Raw genomic sequence first — 26506 nt, 5'->3', positions numbered from 1 at the left:
CCCATGCATTGTCATGCAATGTGTCTAACTTGTGTTTGATTCGTTACCTCTAGAATTTAGGCCTAGAAGGAAAGGACTTTCTTGTTCATCCCTCTGCTTGCTCATTATAGATTACTGCTGTCAGGCACACAGTGTGATGGCTTCGCAATTGTCACTGGATGAAATGGAGCTGAGAAATGTTGTTCCTGGTCATGCGAAGTGCTTCTGCTTGGATGTTTGCAACCATGAACATTTTCAGGAGATTGCTATCTCAGAAAGCTAAATGAGTGTCCGTGTGTGTGTGTGTGTGTGTGTGTGTGTGTGTGTGTGTGTGTGTGTGTCGTATTATATATAAGTGAGTATATATTCACTATAAATACATATACATATATATGTATATATATTCTCATACCTTTTATAAAGGATTTTACATTCATTATTGAGGGGCAAGGTGGGCACGTGTGTGGAGGTCAAAAGGGAACTTGCAGGACTTGGTTGTCTTTTGTCTTACTCCACATTGTGGTTCCAGGGATTGAACTCAGGTCGTCAGGCTAGGCAACAAGCTCCCTCACCCTCTTATCCATCTCACCTGCCTTACTTCAAAGATTTCTCAGGCCATGATTTTTAAACATTGACTTATATAGTATTTGAATATAGTTTAAATGGTTTCATGGGTTTGTAGCATTCTCTTGTGTTTAAGAAAATGATTTGTCTATCAGGTTCTGGAGCTGCAGAGCCCACCAAAGGCCAGCGCGGTAGTGAAGGACTGTGTCCGGGCCTGCCTGGATTCTACATACAAGTATATCTTCGACAATTGCCACGAACTCTATTCTCAGCTGATAGACCCGGTAAGAGGAGATGTGGGGCTTTATGATCACTGCCATTCTGTTTCTGATGTTGGTTTCAGTACTTTTAGAATAGCAGAAAATGGGGAGTTATGCTCATTTAATTTCACATTAACCACAGGTTGGAGAATTCCCATCCCGCATCTTCACATTTGAACATCATTTCCCTGTGTTTGAGCTAATTCAGTCTTCACAATAGCTTTGTGCGGCAAAGGCAGATATTATTGTTCCTGTTTTTCAGGTGCATAATTGCATTTAGAAGAATTAAATGTCTTGCTCCAGTTCACAGAATAGGTAGCAATTCCTCTGAGGGAAACCCGACATTAGGCCAATATGGCATTAAGTGGAAATGTATTCCACTCTTCTCTGTTTGTTTTTCTTCTACTACATTTAGTAAACATCTAGAGAAAAAGAAACAAAACTCCCTTTGAAAATTCACATGCTGTCGCTGGGGCTGCTTGCCTACCATGCTCAAAGCCATGAGTTTGATCCCCAACAGTGCATAAGACTAGCAGAGTGGCTCAAACCTATAATCCAGACATTTGGAGGGTAGAGGCAGGAAGGTCAACAGTTCAAAGTCATTCTTAACTGCATAGTATGTTCAAGGCTAATTGGGGTTACATGGGACTTTGTGCCCCTAAAGTAAGGAAAAGGAAGGACAGGAAATTATTCAATTGTGCAAACAGTGACATCGTATTTTTTTGGGGAAAAAAAAGTATCTGTCAAAAGTGTCCTCTTCTGTATTACTCTCTAAGCCTTAGGCTCCTCTTTCCTTCCCAGAAATGAGAAGATCCTTTATGTAATTCTTTTACAGAGCTAAAAGTGTAGATATTACAGCAGTGGTATTGTCAAATCTTTACTTAGCAATTAAGGTCACAAGATAAATAATTTGGTGGCACAGATTATAACCACCACCAGAGAAGGTGGAATTCTGCAGCGGTTGTCCATCAGTGAATTATCCATGTGCAGTATAGCATGCCACACATAACAGGCGCTCTGTTAATGGCAGGAGCTGCAGTTCTGAGTCTTATTTGTAAATGCACACAAGTTAAAATCCAAAGACTGATTTCAATATGTGTTCTGATGCTTACACATTGCCATTGGTGGAGCAGAGCCTCAGTTGGGGTTTTCTCCTCTCTAAAATAGACAGAATGCCTTTCCTGTCTGCTTCAGAGTTGGATTATAAAACCAAGACATGCTGCCAAGTGCTTAGAAAGTCAGAAATCAGTACAAAAGTATCAGTAATGGCAAATGTTTAAAAACATACAGCGTAGACATACAGCGTAGAAGCCAACAAAAGACTCTTAATATGGTATTTTTGTTAAAACAGACCTAAGTTAAAATGCAAATGTGAAATTTGAAACATGTGATTAGGAGCTCAGAGCCAACTGAAGGAGTCCTGCGTGGTTAAGTGTGATATATTTTATTCTAAAATTTACCATTTAAAACCTTCCAGTAACTACAGATACTGTTGCCTTAATTAACTTGAATTGATTTATGGGAATAAATATTATATATAGATATAGATATCTTTAAAATAAAGAGTCTTTTTAATTTATGAGCAGCAATAGTGATATGAAGGACATGATGATGTTACATGGATAAATGGAGAGTCAATGCTAGACACACTTTCTTAGAAAAGCCTTAGGTTTAGTGGCAGATTGCTTCTAAAGACCTCCCCACTCCCATTCAGAACAGTGTTAAAGAGAAAGCCTAAGGTAAACAAGTAACAAATTATCAAATGTCCTACCAAATATGTAGGACAGACAAATATGTAGGACACAAATATGGCTGTGACCAGTAAGTGGAGTCTATCCACACTGTAATTGGTGGGTAGCAGAAGAGGGCAGGTAGACTGCAGTATCCCTTGCTCCAATCTCTGCACACATCTTTTGGAAAACTAGAGGATAATAGAATCTCAGGAAGAAATGAGTTGGTCCCTTTCTCTGATTTCCAGGCTGCATTTGTTTTTCTCAGGTATTCTACATGGCTCTCTATGGCTCTCTTCTGTTTCCTTCCCGTTCCTCAAATGTCTTATTGAAAATTGCATCCTGCTATATTGCTTTCTTTAAAAAAAAAAACTATCTTTTAGATACTTTGTTTGCTTGATTGATTTTTTTCAAGCAGAGGGATGGTAAAAATGGCCAAGGAAAAGCAATCCAGATTACATAGGAAAATTGCTTCTGAGGTTTCATTCTATGTAGAGAAAGGTGTTTAAAGCCATTAGCAAATTCACAGATATGAAATAATTAACTCTTTGGCTTTTGTTATGTACCAGACACTGTAAAAATAAGGGAAAGAGAAATAAATAAGAAAGACACAGTCACCATCATCATGGACTTACAGTCTAGTGGAGGGATAGACAGTGAAGCCATAATTACACCAATAACTAAAAGAGAGTCGGATTCCAGAGAAGGAAACACATGACGTAATGTTAAATACATAAAAGGAAGAGCCACTGGACCCTGGGATATGGGGAAAGTTAATTTACTACAACTGCTACTGCTGGACGCATATCTGTAGGAAGACTGGGATTGAACACAGAAAATGACTAAGCACTGGACTGTCCTCATTTGAGACTGCAGTGTGGAGGCTGGAGAGATGGCTCAGTGCCGGAGAGCACTGTTCCTCTTGCAGAACCTAGTCATTCACAACCCTCTGTAATTCCAGTTCCGTGGGACCCAGTGCCTTCCTCCAGCCTCCTTGAACACTGCACTCACATGATGAACACACATACATGTAAGCGAATCTTTTTAAAATGTCACAGCTTGGTAGGTCCTATCCATCAAGTTGAGCCCTGTGATTGGACTCAAGTTACTCACAACCTACTAAAACTGTCTTTCTTATGTTACCAGTCACATAGACTTTCCCTAAGCCACTACTCAGTCCTCTAACCTCACTTAGGTTCCCCCCAAAGCCTTTGGTACCCTTGACCACTGCACACTTCTTAAAACACTGTCTATTCTAAGTGGCCAGTCACCATCTGCTTACTCTCTCCTATCTTACCAGCTGTCCCCCTTTGAAGTTTTTGTCACAGTCCTTTGCCACCAAGGATTTTGAATGTCACAGCCCCCTGCCCAGTCTTTTTTGCCCTTTCCTCCAGCTGTACAGAGTGACTCGGGGCAGAATGGCAAACACCCAACCAGTCTACAGAATTCCTGAAGGATACCAACTGGTTGAAAAATGGACATTGGATGTAGGCTAGGAAGTAGAATCTTGAACATTTCTTTCATTTTGCAGGCAGCTCCCATGAGACCTAGATGGGAGCAGGTTATCCTGCCTTGCCCCACACAGAACCTGGTCCCTTATTTGTCTAGCACTAGAGGTAGCTTAGTGTGGGGGTATTGTGTTCCCCAAAATATTGTGTACCTTAATAAACTTACCTGGGGTCAGAGAACAGACAAGCCACTAGTTAGGCAGTGATAGCACACGCCTTTAATCCTAGCATTCCAGAGACAGAAATCCCTCTGGATCTCTGTGAGTTCAAGGCCACATTGGAAATAGCCAAGCATGGTGACACACACCTTTAATCCCAGAAAGCCAGCCTTTAATCCCAGGGAGTGGTGGTAGAAAGCAAAAAGGTATATAAGGCGTGAGGATCAGAAACTAGAAGCTTTTGGCTGGTTAAGCATTTGGCTGGTTAGGCATTTGGCTGGTTAAGCATTTGGCCTGGTTAAGCTTTCAGGCTATGGAGCAACACAGTTCAGCCGAGATTCATTCTGGATGAGGACTCAGAGGCTTCCAGTCTGAGGAAACAGGACCAGCTGAGGAACTGGTGAGGTGAGATAGCTGTGGCTTGTTCTGTCTCTCTGATCTACCAGCATGGACCCCAATAACTGGCCTCGGGTTTGATTTTATTAATAAGAACTTTTAAGATTCATGCAACATCTGGCGCCCAACGTTCGTGTTACGAATTCATGAAAAAGCTGTTTGCCTGTGGCCTTGTGAGCTCCAGCTCAGGCCCAAGCTACACTTAGCCGGTTGTGGTGGTGCACGCCGGTTGGATTTGCTGAAGGAGGCAGAGGCAGGAGGATCCCGAGTTTGAGGCCGGCCTAGGAGGTTTGGGAGAAGCTTTGGCCCGGACTGAACCACAAACAGTGGTAGGACCATGGAAGCAGTGGCTACTGCTCCACGTTGCCAGCTCCTTCTCATCGTGTTGGTGACTGCGGTGATGCTGCTACCTGGGACGAAGGGTTTACTGCTGCTGGTTCAGAGAAGAATTGCCAGGACCATCATGTTACAAGAAAGCATCGGCAAAGGTCAGTTTGGAAAAGTTTGGCAAGACAAATGGTGGGGAGAAATTGCTGTGAAGATTTTCTGTTCTAGGGAAGAATGTTCATGGTTCCGAGAGACAGACATTTATCAGAATATGATTGCTCCAAACCACAGAGGAGGCAAAAAAAAAAAAAAAAGTGTGCATGGAACCATGACCACACCTAACAGCAACTTTGAAATCTTCAAAAGGACTATGGTAAAGCCATTAAGCTGAAAGATGTGCTTTGGACTACAAACTGCTTAGGACAATTTTGAGATGGCTAGCTGAGATGATCCAGCCTGACAGACTACTTGAACAAGGACTTGAAACAAGCCCTGAACTTTCCTATTATGCAGAGACTGGACAAACGATACAGGACTTGATGATTAACCCCAAAATTTTCTTTTCAAGATTCCTTAAAGATATCTTCACCCCAAGAAAGCAAAAAGAAAAAGAGGAAGATATGAGATAGATCATTGAATCTACTCTGAGAAAAAAGATAAAGAAATAATAGGATAAATAGGTAGATCATTGAATCTACACTGAAGAAAAAGGGGAAGATATAAAAATGACAAAAGGTAGACTACTGAATGTATTATGAAAAGAAAAAAGAGAATATGGATATGATAAGATAAAAAGGGGGATTATGGAATCTACTTTTAAAAAGGAACTACTTGTTTTAAATAAGATAAGTAATGAAAATATTTTTGGTCTGAGTTTATCAGATGTTACTGGACTGGACATTGTTAATATATATAATGGAGTTTTTATCTGAATCTGTTAAATGTTAATGGACTAGACATCATTAATGTAATTTTTGGCTGTATATATTATATATGCTTATTGGATAGTTTTTCTTGTATTAGTTATAAGCTTTTTTAATTTTAGACAAAAAGAGAGGAGATGTGGGGGTATTGTGTTCCCCAAAATATTGTGTACCTTAATAAACTTACCTGGGGTCAGAGAACAGACAAGCCACTAGTTAGGCAGTGATAGCACACGCCTTTAATCCTAGCATTCCAGAGACAGAAATCCCTCTGGATCTCTGTGAGTTCAAGGCCACATTGGAAATAGCCAAGCATGGTGACACACACCTTTAATCCCAGAAAGCCAGCCTTTAATCCCAGGGAGTGGTGGTAGAAAGCAAAAAGGTATATAAGGCGTGAGGATCAGAAACTAGAAGCTTTTGGCTGGTTAAGATTTGGCTGGATAAGCATTCAGGCTTTTAAGCAGCAGTTCAGCTGAGAGCCATTGGGATGAGGACACAGAAGCTTCCAGTCTGAGGAAACAGGACCAGCTGAGGAACTGGCAAGGTGAGATAGCTGTGGCTTGTTCTATCTCTCTGATCTACCAGCATGGACCCCAATAACTCGCCTCTGGTTTGATTTTATCAATAAGAACTTTTAAGATTCCTGCTACAGCTTAGGAAGCGCTGAAGCTTTGAGAGGAGACCTGTTTGAACTCAAAGTGAAGTTCCCATCATTAGGAAGCAACTGAGTCTTGGGCAAATCCCTCTAAGCTTTGATTTCTTTGTATATGAAGAGGGGATAATATTAATTCTACTTGCTACCAAATTTGCTGTGAGAGCTAAATGAGGTAGTGTTTATGAGTCGCCTTGCTCACAGATGCCCAGGAGGTCACCCTGTGATTCATTCCAACAACACCTGCCTTGTTCTTGAATTAAAATTAGGGATGGATCTTGACAGTAACAGGCATCAAAAGGGAAACTTTGGTTCAGTACTTTCCTTATGGCACCTCATAGTTCTACAGGGGCGACATTTACAACACACACAATCCAGTTTTCTGGGCCCACCTGGCTCCCTCTGAAATGTGAAGGCTGTTACTCCCCATCTGCTCACAGTGAATCTTTCAGGTATTTGGAAGCACTGAAATGTGTTCTGTAATTAAGCTTGGCACCAGAGCTCTATCGAGATCGCCACTTCTGCAAATGTGCCTTGCTGCCCTCTCCTCTCCAGTGGCTTCGCTTCTGGCACAGGTCCCTTTCATAACTGGTCACAGCAGCAAAGTCGCACAAGCCAAGCCACCACCCTCCTGCACAGGGGAATCTCCACTTCTGCCCTCACTCAAGGAAAGCAGGATGAACAACCCATAGTTTTACATAAAATTATCACAGTCGGGGCTAGAGAGGTGGCTAAAGGCTTAAGAGCACTTACTGCTCTTGCAGAGGATGAGAGTTCAATTCCCAGTAGTCACATAGGGAGGCTCCAAGCCATCTGTAAGTCCACTCCAGGGGATCTGAGGGCCTCTTCTGGCCTCTGCAGACACTGCATTCACACATGCACATATACACAAACATACATAATTTAAAATAAAAGTAGAATTTGGAGATTGTGACCATATTTATCTCTTCCTGTGCATCCTTTCAGAAAGATTACATTTAAATAGACATATTTGTACATACATTGTCGTAGTTTATGCAATTGGTGGCATACTATGAAACATTGTACTGAGCCTTATTTCATTTTCTATGACTTTGAGGTGGTCTCATAATTAATGCACAAATATATTCTTATATTTTATATCTTCATAGCATGACACTGAAAGGACACTTCACAGTTTATTTAACTTGTCCCTGTTGATGGAAATTCCAATTATTCAAATTATGTAACAGTATTTAAAACGATGCTGGGAAGATCATGTATATATATTTTTGTAACTTATAAAAGAAAATGTTTCTCTTAGAAGTCTAAGAGATGTAGTTGATTGATGGGAAACAGGTTTTATAGTTTTAAAAGGTATCAGCAAATTACCCTCCAAGGAGGTTTTCAAGTATTCTAGGCACTGCAGTAATCTATAGCAGGGTCTTTCATCTACAGAGTGGCCATATAGAGTTCCACCAAAGCTCTTGTCTCAGGCCATCTGGCTGCTCTAAAAAATAGATTGCATGATTAATAAGCCAAACAGTTTTACAGTTTTATTTCCTATCATTCTGGAGGCCAAAAAGGCCCAGATTGTGACTCTAGCAGGTTCGGTGTCCAGTGAGACTAGCTCTCTCCTCCACAGGCTTCACCTTCTTGCCATGCCTCTCTTGGCAGACCAGAGCTGTACCTGCTCCCTTCATAAGAACACTGTCTCATTTATGAGGGCAATAGCTACTAAGCTTGATTACTGCCCTGAAGGCTCTAATTCTTAATGCTTTCTCATTGGATTTTAGCTCCAATGTATGAATGAATTCTAATGAACACTAACATTAGCACATAACATAGTGGTTGTTTTGATTTTTCTCAATTTGATAGATGTGGAAAATGCAAAATATTTGATGGGTTTTTATATATTTATCTTATTATTGATATTTAAACATGTTTCATATATAAAAACTCCAACACTTGATCAAAGTTTATGACATTTTTTATCAGTAGGATTTTACTCTATAGTAAAGAAATTGAATCTTTGTTCTGATAAGAGCTATAATTAGAATTTCTTTAAATTATATCATCAGATTTTTATTATTTTATGCCATCAGCTGTATAAACATATAGCTTATTTCAAATTTATATCATGGTGAGAATTGCCATTCCCACTGTAAGTAAGATTACTTTGAAAAGCTGGTCACATTTTTCTGTCTGTAATGTATGCTTGTAGACCTTCTTAACGCTCAAATGTCTGACTCACAGAGAAGTTATTCTGGTATGGAGTGTGATGAAGACATTGCCTTAACATAATGTTTCATTGAAAGTTTGGAAACAAAAGCATGAATTATAGAAGAGAATTAAATCAACAAATAACATTTCTGCCTTGCCTTCCATCCATCCTAAAATATAGCCTAGAGAACAGTGGAAAGATTTTCTTGTTTTCTTCCACCATCCTGAAGGCCTTTCTGCAAATTGGCTTCATGAAATATTAAACTTGAAAATAGTTGTAAAGCTCAGCATTAAGAATAAAGTGGCTTTCTCAATTCTAACCTTACCCCTGAAATCCTTTTTAAGAAGGAAAGAGCCCACCATTGTTTTAGAAGTATAAAACCCTACATACTTTTTGTATACTGATAAATTTTAAATGGTAGGACAGAGATTAAAAGTTCTCACTTAATTCATTTGTGGGTGGAAAAAACAAAACCTCAGGCAAATAAACTAATTGGCAAGTGTAAAAGTTTTAGGAGACAATCAGTTGAGACACTAATCACTGAAAAAGCCAGGAAGAAATCTGTGCGAATGATTCTCCGGTGGACTATCTCAGTGCCCATGCACATCCCCCTTGCTCTTAGAAGTATATTTCTTACAGGAATTGTGTTGGCTTTTTCAAAAGAATATTGTTATTCCTGTATTGACTTTTCCCAAAAACTGTGCAGTCTTAGCTGTAGCAATGGTAGTGGGTCCCAAGATGCCTTAGTTTTCAAGTAAAAAGTAAGCATTAAGAGGTTTTATATTCAATTAGCATACTAGACTTTTCTCATAATTCACTCAAATCCTGACATTTGACCAAGGGAAGGCAAGGTGCTAGGGGTAGATGGCAACATGAAAGGAGATACATTAGTCAACATTAAGCTACGGTTGTATATGTGCGCCTACATCACCACCCTCTTTATGTATCCCACAAATGTGCCTATCTGTGCAGTTAGTCCCTGGGGTTCTTCCTGTTCCATGTGAGCATTAGGCTAGACACTCTTTGGGTCAGAGCAATCAATTCACTCACCTTCCAAGTTCATTTCCTATTGCATTGTTTGCAAAGTGGAGTCAGGGGTCCACTGCCTCAGCAGCTCCTGGAGATTGTTTAGCAAAGCACATCCTCAAGCCCCACCCAGAAGCTCCTGAAGCAGAAGGTTTGGAGGGTAGGACCCACCCATCGGCTCAACAAGCCCCGGAGGAGAGTCCATCATTGTTTGAAAATCATGAGTACTGCGTGACTCAGAGAGAAGTAAAGGGGGCAACTATAGGAACAGATGGAAAGCGTCCTGGGAGAGAAGAGATGAGATGCATGGGCGCTCAGAGAGTCCCAAATGCTGTGTCAGAAGGCTTCCTAGTGCTTTCCAAGAAGACATACAACGTGTAATTACATAAGAAGGATATATTGTGAATGGCTGATGGCTGAGGTCCAGACAAAGTGTTAGAAATAAATGCACCGCCTCCGACTCGTGAGAGGGTCTGATGCACCCAGGAAGCACATCTGGGCAGCTGTTACCAATCTCAAAGCTGAAATGACCATGAGCCCCAGCAGGAACAAAGGTGTCACATTTCATTTGACACAAGTAACAAGAGCAGTGATTTCTGTGAGGACTGCAACATCTGGGGTCCCTTCTCCTGACAGATAAGGCCAAGAAGCGAAGCAGACGTGTAGGAGGCCGAGTTAAGTAGTTTGGATCTGTCCTGAAAGAACAGTGGAGCCTCTAGGAATTTCAAATGGGAGCTTCGCGTGACCAGATTCACGTTTATAAAGATGGAGCCAACAGGAGGAAAGATTTAATTGGAGGGGCAAGATTGGGAGCATGGAATGCAGCTCGCAGGCTAGTCAGGTGATCTTATTCCATTACGGGTTCTAATAGAACCCGATTTAGATAATTTGTTCTTTCTCGAATAATTGATTTACAAAACTATGTCAGAGCTCTGTGGTGTGTGTTAGGGCACGCTAATGTATGCAGAAGATAAACATCTCAACTCTGAGATGTTTGAGGATCCTTGGCAACTATGGGTATTTATGGAACAGAAGATGAAAATAAGCTATTTTGAGGATATTTAAAAATCCAAAAACAATCATATATTTGTGTTGAAGCAAGTTAAAATTAATGTTTTTTTTTCCATTTGGGCTGAAATTATGTCCATTTGACACAGATGCTTTATCTCTTAATGCTAACTAGAAATGCCAGCCGGACCTTTGTTATCAGTGAGAAAAAGAGCCTTTTGCTTAACTGATACAATAGGAAATAAAAAAAAAATGGGACCCAGTGGAAGAAAATAAACACAGGTATCTTTGTTGTTAAAGACTCCAGAAGTGGCACATTATCTGTTAGTCATGTAACAGACTTGAGTGAATTAGGTGACTACCCAAGCCTTCGCTAGAAAAAAATTACCCAAAATGAAAAAAAAAATTGAATTGCATGAAAATAGTTCAATGTTTAATATAAAGTCATATTTATTTGTAAGTAATTGCACTGAGATACTGAGAGCCCTCTGGCCTTGTAATCTAGCAATTCAGTCAGTGTTCTTTTTTTTTTTTTTTTCCTGGACATAGGGAGTCTGTGGGGTTTAGTGACATTCTATACAATTTCAAATTCAATTCAGTATCAAGTGTCAGGGGCTTTTGTAATTTGATTGAGCTGATGGCAGTTCATGCTTTCAGTGAGGGACAATAAGATTTCAATTTAATAATTCTTCACATGGGACCAAGCCCATATGAATCTAAAGCAAACACTTAAAACTTTGGTGGAAAATGTGGTTCTACATTTGTTTCATGCCCATCCACCAAGAAAGAGATACATGCCTGATTATATTTACTCTATGTGCTCATTAAGTAGCTTCACAGGCCTCCATCAATATAATGGATGTCTAGAAAATGCTAATAGCACACTTAACTAGTGATTAGCTTCCCACTGGCAGATAGTTACGTGGAGCAGGAAACCATGAATGAGTCTAGTTGTCGAATGCTAGAGCTAGTGCCGCTGGACATCAGTACAATTCAGTGGGGGTGTAACCACTGTGCAGACTCCTGCGTGACACACACTGATAGTGACCCTCGCACTGTGCCCAGGGAAGTAATACAAATTGGATTGCAAGGACTCTACTTACCATCCTTTTGAATTTCCTCAACTTCACTCTCCAGAAAAGGCCCTTTCCAGAGAACCAACAGCCTATCTCAGATCTGAAGAAGTGCAGAACATGGCTATAGAATGCCCCCAATCTCTTTCTGACTTCCTCTCTGAGGTCCTTCACTCTGGATCATGCTTCCTCTTCATAATTCTTGCTCATTGTACCACTTAGAAGTGTCTTCCATTCCATGGTACCTGGGAGGAAATCTGTTTCTCTGCTACAATCCATGACTCTGTGTTGGGAGAGACTTCTCCTCTTCAGTGACTTTAGTATATATTATTATTGATGTATATGTGCATATTTGAGTGCAGTGCCTGTAGAGGCCAGAAGAGGGTATCAGAGCCCCAGGAGCTACCTGATGTGAGTGCTGGGAACTTGACTCAGATCTTCACATCCTCTTAACCCCTGAGCCATCTCTCCAGCCACTAGAATTACTTACTTAATTTACATATACCTGTAATGTACATTGGGCATCTTCCCTATACCCTGCCCTTCTCTTCCCTTACCCATTCCCATGAGTCACCTTTGTTCTCCTAGAAAGCATCACATTTACTTTGTATCTTGTATGCATACAAGATTTTGGGGGCGGATATTTTGTCCCCCAATATATTGTGCCCCCTAATAAACTTATCTGGGGTCAGAGAACAGAACAGCCACTAGATAGACATAGAGGCCAGAAAATGGTGGCACACACACCTTTAATCCTAGCATTCCGGAGGCAGAGATCTATCCGGATCTCTGTGAGTTCAAATCCACACTGGAAACAGCCAGGCATGGTGACACATTCCTTTAATCCCAGGAAATGATGGCAGGAAGCAGAAAGGCATATAAGGCAAAAGGACCAGGAACTAAGTTTGTTAGCTTTTAGGCTTTTAGCAGTTCAGCTGAGATCCATTCAGATGAGGAATCAGAGGCTTCCAGTTTGAGGAAACAAGATCAGCTAAGGAATTGGCAAGGTGAGGTAAGCTGTGGCTTGTTCTGTTTCTCTGATATTTCAGTGTTCATCCCAATACCTGACTCCCAGGTTTTTTTTTTATTAATACTACCTTCTAACAATTCGTGCTACATATATATATGTGTGTGTGTGTGTGTATATATATATATGTGTATGTATATATATATATATGTGTATATGTATACACACACACACACACACACACACACACATATATATATAATCTAAGATTAGCCAGCAGTGGTGGCCCACACCTTTAATCCCAGTACTCAGGAAGCAGAAGGCAGCAGATCTTTGTGGGTTTGAAGCCAGCCTGTTTTACAGAGTGGTTTCCAGGATATCCAGGGTTACACAGAGAAACACTGTCTCAAAATATAAAATAAAGTAAAATAAAAACTGAAATAAAATAAAATCTAGGATTAACCTTTTCAGGTACAGTTGAAATATAGAAATTTACAAGCACACATATAGATACACACACACACACACACACACCCCACATGCATCCCAATGAATTTGGAAATAAGTCTTATGAGTCTATCACTACCACTTTAAAATCTTCCTTTTTATTTACCCACACTATTTATCTTACATTTGCAAGATATCCTGTGCATTCCATAGGAATCTCAGCTAGATCAGTGACGATGTTAACTTGTGATTTCCCACATCAGCCGTGACTCCTAGGAGATTTGAACTTTGTGACCAAAGCACCCACGTCTTTCTAGTTAGTCTTCATATGATAAACTCCCTACCTAGGCTTCCCGTTAGCCAATCCCAGGGAAAATCCCGACCCCAGAAATAATCCATGTTGGGAAGACAATGGAAATGTCCTTGAGAATTCCCTGCTTACACTGTGTTTTTCCTGGGGACTTGTACCACTCATTTTTATCACTGGTAGAAGAATATCCTGAGTTTTGGAAGAGATACAATTGCCTGTCTCGGAGATACTTGGAACTACGTATCTTGTTTTGTTTTGTTTTGTGTTTTAGCTGTATAGTATGATGGGGGACTTAGTATTATGTCATTGTTCCAATGCACACAATTTTCAGTCCTACCCATGTGGGTCATTCCAGTCCTATTTTATTAATGACTCCCTTTAAGATTAAGCATCTTTTTCCCAGATACAAAGGGCTTTAATTTGATTTTAAAAGCATCTGGCTTGTTGTAATTATGCTGCTGTTCAGAATTAGCTGCTGGGGCTGCATGTGCTGTTCTGAGGCTGCCTTTCCACCCTGTGGATAACGGATTCTCTTCCATGCCACTGCAGAATGTCACAAAGAGGCCAGCAGCTTAGCGTGCTGACGTCTACCTCCCCAAGATATCCCTCGTGACTTTACCAAGGTGGATCTTAATCCTGCTTTGTATTTCCCCTGAGATTTACTCTTCTAGCCCTATTTCAAATCCCCAGGATGAAAAGGCATCTTTGTCCAAAAGCATTTTATTTCTTTATGTCATAAAAATGCGCACTGTTGCACAGAATTGCATATATATACCCTATACCTTGTGCATTGAATTAAGCATAGTATTCCTTTAACATACTTGTTTATCTGTAGGAGGTGGAGCTGTGTGCACACCACAGTGCATATATGAAGCTCAGGGGACAACTTGTAGGAATCAATTCTCTCCTTCCACCTTGTGGGTCCCTAGGACTGAATTCAAGCTGTCAGGCTTTGCAGCACATGCCTTTCTTTACCTGTTGAGTCATTTCACTGGGCCTGACTGTGGGTTTTGTTGAGATACGTATTTGACATATAGCCAGTTCAATGACGGAATGGTATCTATTAAATAACTTCATAAGCGTTTGACTCAGAATGTTGGTTATAATTGAGAAAATCAGGGTTGGCTAGAAGAGAGGAATCTGACACAGCGAGGGAAGGAGAAGCTCTTTTCTCCTAAATAATGTCTAAGCGCTGGGTATTTTGTTATAGCAACAGGCCTATGTGTTCTCAAATATCCTGACAGGAAAGCCATAGAGAGCATCTTTCTTGTTTTTCTGAGAAATGTCTGTTCAGTTTTATAATATATTTAGATGTCTCTGGCCTGGGTGCTTAAAATACATCTGACCATCTAGTGGATGTAAGACTCTACTGTCCCTGTTAGAACAGAGCAGCGTACTACTCCATGAGACCCAGCTGGATCCTGGATTCTTGGCTTTCTTTTCATAGGGAAATCTCAATGCTGTATCAACAAAGCTCGGGGGAAGTATGACCCTACAATTTACGAAGTTGAATTATGTACAAGGGAACCTGTTAAGGGCATTACTGTTTATGTATTCAGGACCATTTATATTAAAATTGCTTCTCAGAACCTGTCAGATCAGAAAGAACCAAACAACCAGCTAAGCCAAGCCTCACACACTTTATAGTCTGAGCAATCCAGAAAGTTCTTTCACTACCATGCTCATGGTTTTCCTGCCTATCCCTAAGCTCAATGTACCACCTTTCCTATAACAACTGCCTGATAGATGTAACAGTGGGTAATTTTCCAAACTCTGCTTGGTATTTTGCTTTTCTTCATGATGTTATTTTTGTACATCAAATTACTGTTATTTTGCTCATGTTATTATATGTTTTCTGGAACACCTCAGCTCACCTGTTACATGACAGGTGTTTGTTTAAAGTGAGCATTTAAGTCTGCTTTGTCTTTGAAAAATCTCTTTCCTCCTATTGTTCATACAGTGTCTTGTATAGGGTATCTGCTCAGTAAACATGAGGTGGAATGCATGAAGATTAATTCTCTGTCAGCTCAGCTTCTATAGTAATGATGTAAATGACTCAACAGATGGCATCCCGAGAAATGGTGCTCTTACCATTGTCTTCACCCTGGAGTCCCTTCGAGTGCTAGTCCCAGTTAAGATCAGGGCATCTGTCCTTACAGGGAACACTGATTCAAGTCAGGTCCATGCAATAGAATTATGCATGATGCTGGAGAAAATGTACCCCTGCCCTGTCCAATACCATGGCCACTAGCCGACTACAGCCAGTGAGCACTTGAGTCAGTACAAGGAAAAATGAAAGAATGAATGTTTCTACAATCCTGTTTAATTTGAATAATCACATTTGACTAGTGGCTGGTGGCACTGTGTTAGAAAACACAGCTCTGGAGCTCAGAGCAGCAGCTGACACTCACACTGTGCAGAATAAAAATGTACCTGGACTGGGACAGCAGGAGCAAAGTCTACCAGGCTAAAACTCTCAGAGCTGTGTGAGTGCATAGCCAAGCCTAAGCTCTATAGTCAAGGGAGTTTGCCTTGCTCACCCTGATCCTGGCCTTGCATTTGGGTAAATACTAACCCATGATTTATTACTATTAGGACTTCACCTTGTGTTGAGGCAGGGTGACCCTGGGGCACCATGACTGACTTTTCAAGTCCAGCATTATCTATTGAACGGATTGCTGTGGATGATTGATTGATAAATAAGATGCTGATTGGCCAGTAGCCAGACAGGAAGTATAGGTGGGACAAAGAGAGAAAAGTCTGGGAAGTGGAAGGCTGAGGGGAGGAGACGCCAGCCTGCCGTCCAGGGAGCAGCATGTAAAGGCAGCAGGTAAAGCCACAGAACACCTGGCAACATATAGATGAACAGAAATGGGCTGAGTTAAAGTGTAAGAGCTAGTCAGTGGTAGGCCTGAGCTAATGGCCAAACAGTTTAATTAATATGAGCTTCTGAGTGATTATTTTATAAGCAGTTGTGGGGTCTATGGGGCTGGGCAGGACCAGAGAAAACTCCAGCTACAGTGGATTGTTCTGAAGTCTGATGGAATGTCCTCTTTGCTATTGTGGGAGTCAAATTGTCTTCTTTCTCTTCCCTTTTCTTAAATAATGTCTTAAGAATCCAATGGTCTTTCTGTAACCAAATCAAATGTCTCCTCCTCTGTGAAGGGACTTCTAGCACTTTCTGTATTCATTTCTCCTGACTGGCATGCATTTATACAGTGGGTCTAAAACACTGGGACCTAAACACCCTATTCAACTTTTCCACATCTATCCTTATTCCTCCCTCCCTCACCACAGTGATGCTAACATCTAACCCATGTCCACCTTCTTCATAGCTGTAGATGGAGTGGCTGCTCAGTTCCCAGTACTCATAGGGTGTGCAGAGGTTCCATTCAGCAAAGGAGAGCTGTCCCTTGTTTTGCAGAATAGACCCAGATAAACAAATGCACAGTTGTGGGGAGGGGCTGTTAGGAGTGTGAGGCTCTTGTTTCAGTCTGAGGCAGAATTGATGCTCAGTAAATGTTAACTTTAGGATTATCCTCTCTATCATTATTAAGCTGCAGAATCCATCTCATAAAAGAGAATGAGCTCATTAGCATGGCATTGTTCTCTTAAGCAATGGTAAAACTGCTCATGACTGTTAATTAGGGGAAAACATTAGAATCACTTCTGTTAAGCAGGGATTAGCTCATGTGTACATAAAAAGACCCTCCAGAACTGCAAAGAATGTGAAAGAATGAGTTCTCCTAGTCAGCACCACAAATAAACTTGAACATCCCTGTGTTTTTATATCTATAAGTAGGATGACACAGATTTTGTTGTTGTTGTTGTTGTTGTTAAGGTTCTATTAGCTAAAGAAAAGTTGAATAGGCACCTGTTGAATGATTCAACATCCCTTTTCAATTTCATTTGGACACTGCTAGGGTTGAACTGCCATTACTTAGGATAAGGTCAACTTGGAAATTTTATTATCGGCCAAGTATCACCTTTACTGACTCTTTCTCTTATGCCTCTGTACTGCAACCCAGCATGAGGTCCACATTGGCAATTGACTGGTCCTCCGGATCACTATTCCCCATGTGACACTCAACTCCTCAGTAATGATGCCAGCACTAGTAAGAAGTTGCATAATTGAAAGAATGCACCAGAGGGGCTTGAGAGATGGCTTGGAGTTTAAGAATGTGTATTATGATTACAAAGGATTTGAGTTCCATTCCTAGCACCCACAACTGTAGGGGGAAGTTCCTCTGGTCCCACCTGGCCCCACAGTCCAGACAAATCTCTCCAATCAGCGGTCCCACAGCCACTTAAAGTAATCACTCTGAGACTTAATATTAATTACAAACTGTATGGCCTATGGCTTAAGCTTCTTGCTAGCTAGATCTTATAACTTAACCCATTTCTATTAATCTATGTAGTGTCAAGTGTTCCATGGCTTTACCTGTGTCCCATTACATGTTGCTCCTTGGAGGGCAGGCTGACATCTCCCTCAACTCTGTCCTTTTCTCTGTCTCTCTGCTTTGGATTTCCCACCTGGCTGTAAGCTTTCTTGCCATAGTCCAAAATAGCTTTATTTATTATCCAATGGGAGCCACACATATTCACAGCATAGAGAAAGACATCTCACAGCACACAACTGAGTATAACTCCAGCTCCAGGGCATCTGATGCCCTCTTCTGGCCTCTATGGGTACCTGAAGGTACCTGTGCACATATGTAAACCACACACACACACACACACACACACACACACACACACACACACACACAAATCACAACATAGACATATTCTTAAAAGACACTAAATTTTTAAAAGGGACACTGCACCACAAATTTTGTGTTTTCCCAGTGAATTCCTAGATCTAACAGGAAATTCTAGCTAGATGTTATTGGCTATAAAAAGATTTGATTGGCTATTAAAGACATGGAATGAGGAAACACAGTCCCCTGTCTACTTACAGGTACATTACATTGGAGAGGTGGTTGGTCTCCCTTTCCTGAATTTAATTTTTTTCAAAATTTCCCTAATTTATTATTTGACTAAGGGTTGGACAGACAATGAGGAAAAGCGACAGTCAGTTCAGGTGCCTAAAGAGGGCCTGGGGTTTTGCTGAGTATGAGCTAAAGGGGAAAGCCACCATGATATGAGGGCCCATCTGGTTCCCGTTGTAAGTTTTTCCTGAATTTTAAGGGATAAACACTGATACGCTGATGATACCTTTGGTTAGTCAAGAATCTTCAGTTAGTATTGACATGTCCTCCTTTTCTGCTTCTCAGGGTAATGGGAAAGAACTGTTTCCATGAGCGTGAGCACACTGCTCATCCACGAAGTCATTTGTGGAGCTTGCCCATGCCACTGTATAGAGCCCTCCATTGGCATTTATAGTATTTATTATTTTTAGTGTGTTTATTAATTACTTACATTGTGTTCTATACACAAATGGGGAAAAGCAGCAATGTGATGACATGTTGCACCTTCTCAGACACTCAGCACGACAGAAGTGACCCATACCTAATCCATTGACTGGCACCAGTCAGTGTGGACATGCAACACAGAGAAACAGTTCAGAAAAGCCTGTCTCTTGTGACTGTCTTTGCTAACTGACTTCACCTTTCGAAACTCTGATCACCTTGAGTGATTTTGCTCACTATATAGAATCAAGAAATGTCACATAATAATAATGCAGAGTTATTAGGCATAGAGAAAAATGGGACCTGAAATCTTTAAAGCCCTTTTCAAGTCTAAAACATTAGACATCAACAACCTGACATTATGTCCTGATGTGATAGTGTGTGCCACCAGAACCAGGCTAATTCATGTTGAATTTGCAATACCTCCATTCAGCTTTGGTCCACTTCTGAGGAAACCAGAATGTAGTGCCTTCCAGTTAATCATTCTGATTTCTACCCTGACATCTTGTCAGGTTTTTATTTATAGGTTTCAAGCAGGTACTCCAGTTATTTATAGCTTTTTGGGGTTTTTGACCTTCAGAAAGGCTCCCCTTCAGGCAGTCTTTCAACATAGTATAAGTATGAGAGTTTTCCACTGACACACAGAAACTAAAACTTTTACAAAATGCCAATGAGTTATAACTATAAAAAGTAAACAGGTCTTCATTAATGTGTCAAATTTTACTTGTCCAATTTTAAGTTAATTTTAATTGTGATATAAAATGAATTTGTTTGCTGTGTTAAGCATGTTTGAGGTGTATGTAGACTGCAGACTGACAAAATCTATCTTATTAAGATGTATGATCTCAAGTAATTATGAATTTTTATTTTTATTCTTTGCAATGCTAGGAACAGAGCCTGCAGACGTATGCAAATTAGACATGTGCTGGACCACTGAGCTATATCCCCCTCCTCACTTACAAGGGTGGGAGCTGGAGGTCATCTTCCCCATCTATGCTAAAATTGTGTCTGGCTTGATCTTGTGCCGATCTCACACAGGTAGCCCCAGGTGTTGTGAGTTTATGAGTGGTGGAATTGAGTTTCCTAATAGGTCTGAATTGAGAAAAGGACTGAATACAGTGAGCAGGCCGGACAATCACAGGAGCCCCTTGAAAGGGACTTTGGGGATGCTTCTGAAGTCAGGGAAACTGTTCTGCTGGCTTTAAGGATTCAAGCTTCCATAAGTACTGTAGCTACAAGAATGAACTCTACCAACAGGAAGATTCTAGATCCTGTCAAGATGACAATTAATATGACATCACATGGTACAGAGGAAGCTGGACTCTGTGGTTGATATATTGTGCACCCCAATAAACTTACCTGGGGGTCAGAGAACAGAGCAGCCACTATATTAAACATAGAGGTTAGGCAGTGGTAGCACATGCCTTTAATCCTAGCATTCCAGAGGCAGATATCCATCCCGATCTCTGTGAGTTCAAGGCCACTGGAAACAGCCAGTCATGGTGACACACACTTTAATCCCAGGAAGTGATGACAGGAAGCAAAAGGGTATATAAGACATGAGGACCAGGAACTAAAAGCTTTTAGGCTTTTTAAGCTTTTAGACTTTTAGCAGCAATTCAGCTGAAATCCATTCAGATGAGGACTCAGAAACTTTCAGTCTGAATATTTGTGGAAACAGGATCTGATGAGGAGTTGTCAAGGTTGAGATTAGCTGTGGCTTGTTCTGCTTCTCTGATCTTTCAGAATTCACCCCAATACCTGGCTCTCGAGTTTTTTTTTTTATTAATAATACCTTTTAAGATTCGTGCTACAGGGCTCCTTCCCATATTCAATGTCTCAGGTTTGCTTCCTTTAGATTCCAGAAAATAGGGAGCAAACTGTGCCCCACCACACACAGACACAGACACACACACACACACACACACACACACACACACACACACACACACACACACAGTATAAAGTGAGTTGATCAAAATGACATATTTGTATTTCTATTTGAAAATGAAAGAGATCAGAGATGGGACAGTCTCTTAAGTATCTGTCCCTAGAAATCCTTAAATGTCTCTGGTAACAGGTCCTCAGGGCTTGATCAGGGCCCATTCCTGCTCTCTGTACTGTTTCGGTCTCTGGACTCTTGGCTCCATGCTCTAGGTTCTTGGCCATGACCTTGAGTCATCTTCTTGCTCCATAAACACTGACTCACTGTTACAATCTAGGATCTGACTTGCTTTTTTATTGCCAGTAGATGCTTGGCGATACAAAAGTCTACTGTGTTTCATTTTATTTTATTTTATTATGTTTCATACAGACTTAGTTCCTTTCAGTCCAAACCTGATATGTTTATTTCAAATGTTTTTGGACATTTCACTAGATAACAACATCACTCAATGCTGCTGAGATGGGTCCCTATCTTAGATTAAAAATCAAAGAGCAATGTGATGATGGACTGAAGATTCTTATAAACCACATCAGACACATTGACTATTCTGAATGACTGAGTGTTCTTAGGACACAGATTCCTTGTAAGGTCTCATAACCATGAAATTAAGCACCTTGGATGTGTCCTGCTCCCTAGACCATCCTTACTTTCTGAAGGGATCGAGGATGAGAATATATAATTTTCATAGTCCAGGAAATCCTGGCATCTTTGTAGTTTTCTGAATTCTTCTTAGAAAACAATTGAGCATTTTGCCTTTCAGCTGATCTCTCCCTGTAATTCTACACAGATGGGAGAAAGCCGGCGGGGTGGCTCTCCCGCGATTTCCATATCTCTATTGCTCTCTGCTGTCCACACAAACTGCAGGAGACAGCAAAGCCCACTGCCTCCCACTAAATAAAAGGTATCAGGGCTGGAGAGATGGCTCAGAGGTTAAGAGCACCGGCTGCTCTTCCAGAGGTCCTGAGTTCAATTCCCAGCACCCACATGGTGGCTCACAACCATCTGTAATGAGATCTGGCATATATATATATATATATATATATATATATATATATATATATATATATATATATAAAATAAATAAATAAAAGGTATCAACTTTGTCTAGCCAAAAAAAAACCATCATTTCACAGTGTGCCTGCTCCTACCAACAGGTCTCCCGATTCCACTCACCTTCTGATGGAAACCCCTTGGTCTTCTGCCCACTTCCACACAGCCTCTCGCCAACACTCATTTTATTATTTTTATTATACTGCCAGGGTCATGCTTGATGCAAGTTAATCTATCAAATTACAATGCACCCTAAAACACAATGGTTTTCAAATGTAGCTTATTTTGCCAATAATTTGCAGAGAACAGTGTGGTGAAAGCCATCTCTCGCATTTGTGGCTTTGGCTGGTGTGACTGGACTGAGGTGAGGTCCAGTCTCTTGTGTGGCATCTTCATGGGACTGGCGAGTGACACCTGTTGACTGGAACCTGACTGTTGCCCACGTGACCTTTTCTGGACTCCATGAATGAACTCACAGCAGGATGGCTAGACTATGGGAACAGGGATTCTGGGAGACATGGCCGTCAGTTTAAGACTTTGGCCTACACACAGATCTGGTCACAACCACCCACATGCATGGTAAGAAAGCATTATTTTCCCCCAATGAATGGTTTGTATGTGAAACCATCATTAACTTTGCCCTGGAGTATACCTATGTCCCCAAGGAAAGGGAAGAGATTTTGTGAACACCTTTCCCCTCTCTACTTGGCTACAGCATAAAGCCGTTTAAATCTTCATTTATTTAAATCAACATTCTACCAAAAATTCAACATTTCCTTCCTTAAGCTGTTTGGGACATCCCTCAATTTAATGCACCTACAGATTTGGTATCTAATAATTTAGTGCCATGAGATAACACCAAATCCTTACATGGACAAAGGGGTGAAGTATCTTAGGCCTCTCCCATATAAGAATGCATTGTGTTTATGAGGTCTCTACCCTCACAATGTAGTCACCTCCAGAAGGCCCCACTTTTGAGAATATTCATTCATTCATTCATTCATTGTATTTGTGCATATGCGAAGGTCATAGGACAACTTTTGGGAGTCAGTTGTCTCCTTCCATGTAAGTCCTGGGGATGGAACTCAGGGTACTAGAGATTTAGCACAATGTAAAAAGTTTGAAACCTCAGGAGTCTTGAAAGTTCTCATCACACCCTCCCAGGCACTTAGGCATAACCCAACCTTTTCTCCAGGGAGTGCTGTACAGGAAATCTCCATGTCAAACCTAAAACATGGATCCTACATGCATTTGCCATGTATCCATTTCTCTGTGATTACAAGACTACAAGTCAATTAACAGAGGGGAAAGTATGATGCACAAACACTGTAGTTAGCTGTCTGTGCTCCCCGCCCTCCCAGCTCATGAATAACACACCCAGTGGCTGCTGCAGGATTAAAAGGTAGTAAGTAGAAGCCAGTTCAATGACTCAGCAGGTTCAGTGTCCGGCACCTTTACCTGCTTATAATCACAGAAATTTAAATTGTTGTCATGCTATAATCTTCTCTAGTTTATTGTGCTTGCAGCTATCATTCCTTTTGGTGCTGGCTAGTTTTATGTCAACTTGACAAAAGCTAGAGCTCTGAGAGGCGGGAACCTCTAATGAAAATCTGCCTCCATGAGATCCAGCTGTAGGCAAGCCTGTAGAGCATTTTCATAATCAATGATTGGAGTGGGAGAGGCCAGCCCACTGTGGGTGGTACCACCCCTGGGCTGGTGGTCCTGAGTCCTATAAGAAAGCAGGCTGAGCAAGCAGGCCATGAAGGGCAGCAAGGCAGTAGTCAGTAAGCAATGCTCCTTCATGGCCTCTGTCTGAGTCTCTGCTTCCAAGTTCCTGTGCTGTTTGAGTTCCTGCCCTGACTGCCTTTAATGACAAAGAGTAAGTGAAGTGAACCTCTGCTCCCCAAGTTGCTTTTGGTCATTGTGTTTCATCACAGCAGTAGAAACCCTAAGACATTTATTTTTTAAAAAATTGATACTTTGCTTATTTTTATCTTATATGTAAGTGTTTTGCCTGCATATATGTCTACCTTTGTGGTGCCCTAGGAGGCCAAAAGAGGCCAATGGCTCCCTGGCAACAGACATTTGTGAGCCACCCTGTGGGTCCTGGGAATTGAACCTGGGTCCTCTGCAAGAGCAGCCCCAGTCCTCTTAACCACTAAGCCATCTTGGCAGCCCATGTTTGGTCATTTTGTTGTTCTCAACAACAGTGCACAACTTGAGGATGTCCATGATTGTTCCTAGGGAGTATTAATCTAAAAATAAAGTTTTGTAAAAAGATGTAACATTGTAGCATATAGGCAGTCATCTGTTGGCCACATAAACAGTCAGCAAGCTGTAGGCTACCTCCTACAACTGGGGGCCCGTGTAACTTTGGAACCTTGTTGGGTGTCAAGGTGAAATCAAAGTTTTTTGATGTCATGACCGAATGCAAAATCTAGCAAACATCTGGCTGACTCTGGCATTCTGCAGAAATTGTATCATATTTTCTTTTAAGTGAGGGCTCTTTTTGTCTGATTAAATTACAAGTTAGTGGTGGACTTTTCCTATGAGCCTGAAGACAACTTCATAAGAACAGTGCTGTGTAGCTAAGTCTGGGTTCCTAGCAATATTTTCAGCTTTTCTGATTGAACAGGCCCACCCCAAGGGCTGTAAAAGCCACTGTATTTCAGTGCACACCCAGGTGATGGTGATGTAGCCACCCAGTGCTTCAGGCTTAGAAAAGCATTGGCCAACAGCAATTCCTAAATGCAGGTTCATTTCATGACTCAAAATGTTTCTTTAAGATTCCTTGCACGGGATATGACACATAGCTTCCCCAAACATGTCTAGTGTGGATGTTAAAATTATGTTTGACACAGATGGGGAGTCAGAATGTTGGCTCTAACTATCCAAGAAGACGAAGGAGCCACTTCTTTGTCTACAGTAAAGGGAAACAGATTTCCTCACAGACTGCTAAGGGCTCCTCAAGTGTATGATCAAGACCCGTCCAGTAAAGGGAGTCCAGGACTCTTGCTTCATTAAGCATAACTGCCTACCTCTCTCCTGTTCATTGGCAGAGCTTAAGTGACTTACCGTATGTCAGGAAAATCCAGGCAACAAGGAGAGAATCCTTGACAGTGGCATCAAAGATTAATAGCAGCAAGAACCTTTGAAGTAGGTAGATCAAAGGTGAAGACATTGAAAGTGGTCTAAGTAGGAGAGGTGATGAGTATGCCAAAGGCAGAAAGAGAAGTCAAGGGCAACAGGACTCTTTTTCAAAGGGGCCCTGCTTATGGAGCCTTAAGATAATACAGGGAGACGCAGCCAGCACCGATGAGAGCTACTTTAACAATGCACTCAGGATGCTTTCTTTCCAGGTAATGAGTGAGGAAAGAATAAAACAGTGATGGTGGTGGGTCCATGACAGTAACAAAGCTGCTGTTTTCTGGGATTTTCTCTTTCACTGAGAGTATGTTCAATGTCTCTACAATTTTGTTCAAATGACTGCCAAACTTGGAAGAGCAACTTTTGCTATTGGTGCACAACATACTGCTGCTATTGGTGTCTCATGTTTACATATGCATGTATGTAAATGTATAATATACATAATTTGACTTTTCGGGAATTTTAGCTGTGCTATCAACTTGGAAAAAACCATTTACCATGTTGAGTTTGCATTGTATAGAAATTAACAACCACATTGGTTTAGAAATATCAAACCTGATTCTTTTTCCCCATTTGTACAGGGTAACAAATAATTAACTATATAAGGTCTTCCCTATGTGGATTTGATTACAGAAAGTCAAAAATACTGATGTTACTGTTTATCAACAGCTCTCAAAACGCCCAATTGTTCTATTAAGAAATACCTTCATCTGCATCTCTGTGGCTGGTACATAAAATATGACTGTTTTCTACTGTCTTCAGCATTTTTTAACTATAGGAAGAAAAGTGATGACAGATTCTCTTCAAAACATTGAATTCATAAGGTCTGGTTTTCTAGCTTTTTCTGACCTTACATGACCCCAGATGAACCTTTGTAAATGATCTCAGGATGATACAGAAGTCACAGTAGATGTGGCTATTTCCAGGACTGAAGTGTGGTAGAGAACAAGGAAGTGTTCCATCCCGTGGGATCACTAAGAACTGCTGGGCAACACTGAGAAGTGAGGATGGAATTTGCCTTGAGTTCTACATTGACTTTAATTTTGGCATCCTCTCCTCTTTGGTATTGTCTATGGAAAGTCTCCTTGATTTCACTTGAAATGCAAGAGTCTGGGTTCTAGTCTGTCTCTGAGCTGACCAAGACTGGGCCCTGCACCTCTCTGCTGTGGTTGACCAAGAGACTCAGAGTAGGTTGAAACACCTCAACAGCTCCTCTCTGTCCATGCTTTTCTGCTCCTAGACAGAAGCCCTCACAGGGTATTTTCTTATTTGCTGCATTGTCCACTGTGATGTCTCCAAACCAAAAGCAGAGATTCATGTCATTTTGCTTGAATGTAATTAAGGTGTTGTTAGTCTTTTAAGATTGCCAAGATGAGTAATCTTAACATCATCATAGACACAATTGTATCATTACAATGACATTCTGTTTGGGGGAACAGA

General features: G+C 41.0%; 1 protein-coding gene across 1 annotated transcript in view; it reads left to right on the top strand.

Moving 5' to 3' along the window:
* Unc13c (unc-13 homolog C) overlaps positions 1–26506 on the top strand; it is a 447691-nt gene that overhangs the window by 269340 nt on the left and 151845 nt on the right. Inside the window, exon 16 of the mRNA XM_076576687.1 lies at positions 699–827. Within this exon, the coding sequence (XP_076432802.1) occupies positions 699–827 (129 nt within the window). The remainder of the gene's footprint in view (positions 1–698; positions 828–26506) is intronic.

The sequence above is a fragment of the Peromyscus maniculatus genome, chromosome 7 (assembly GCF_049852395.1).
Source record: "Peromyscus maniculatus bairdii isolate BWxNUB_F1_BW_parent chromosome 7, HU_Pman_BW_mat_3.1, whole genome shotgun sequence".
Lineage (NCBI taxonomy): Eukaryota > Metazoa > Chordata > Mammalia > Rodentia > Cricetidae > Peromyscus > Peromyscus maniculatus.
Note: the sequence above shows the minus strand (reverse complement) of the source record. Positions and strands in the feature narration are given on the sequence as shown.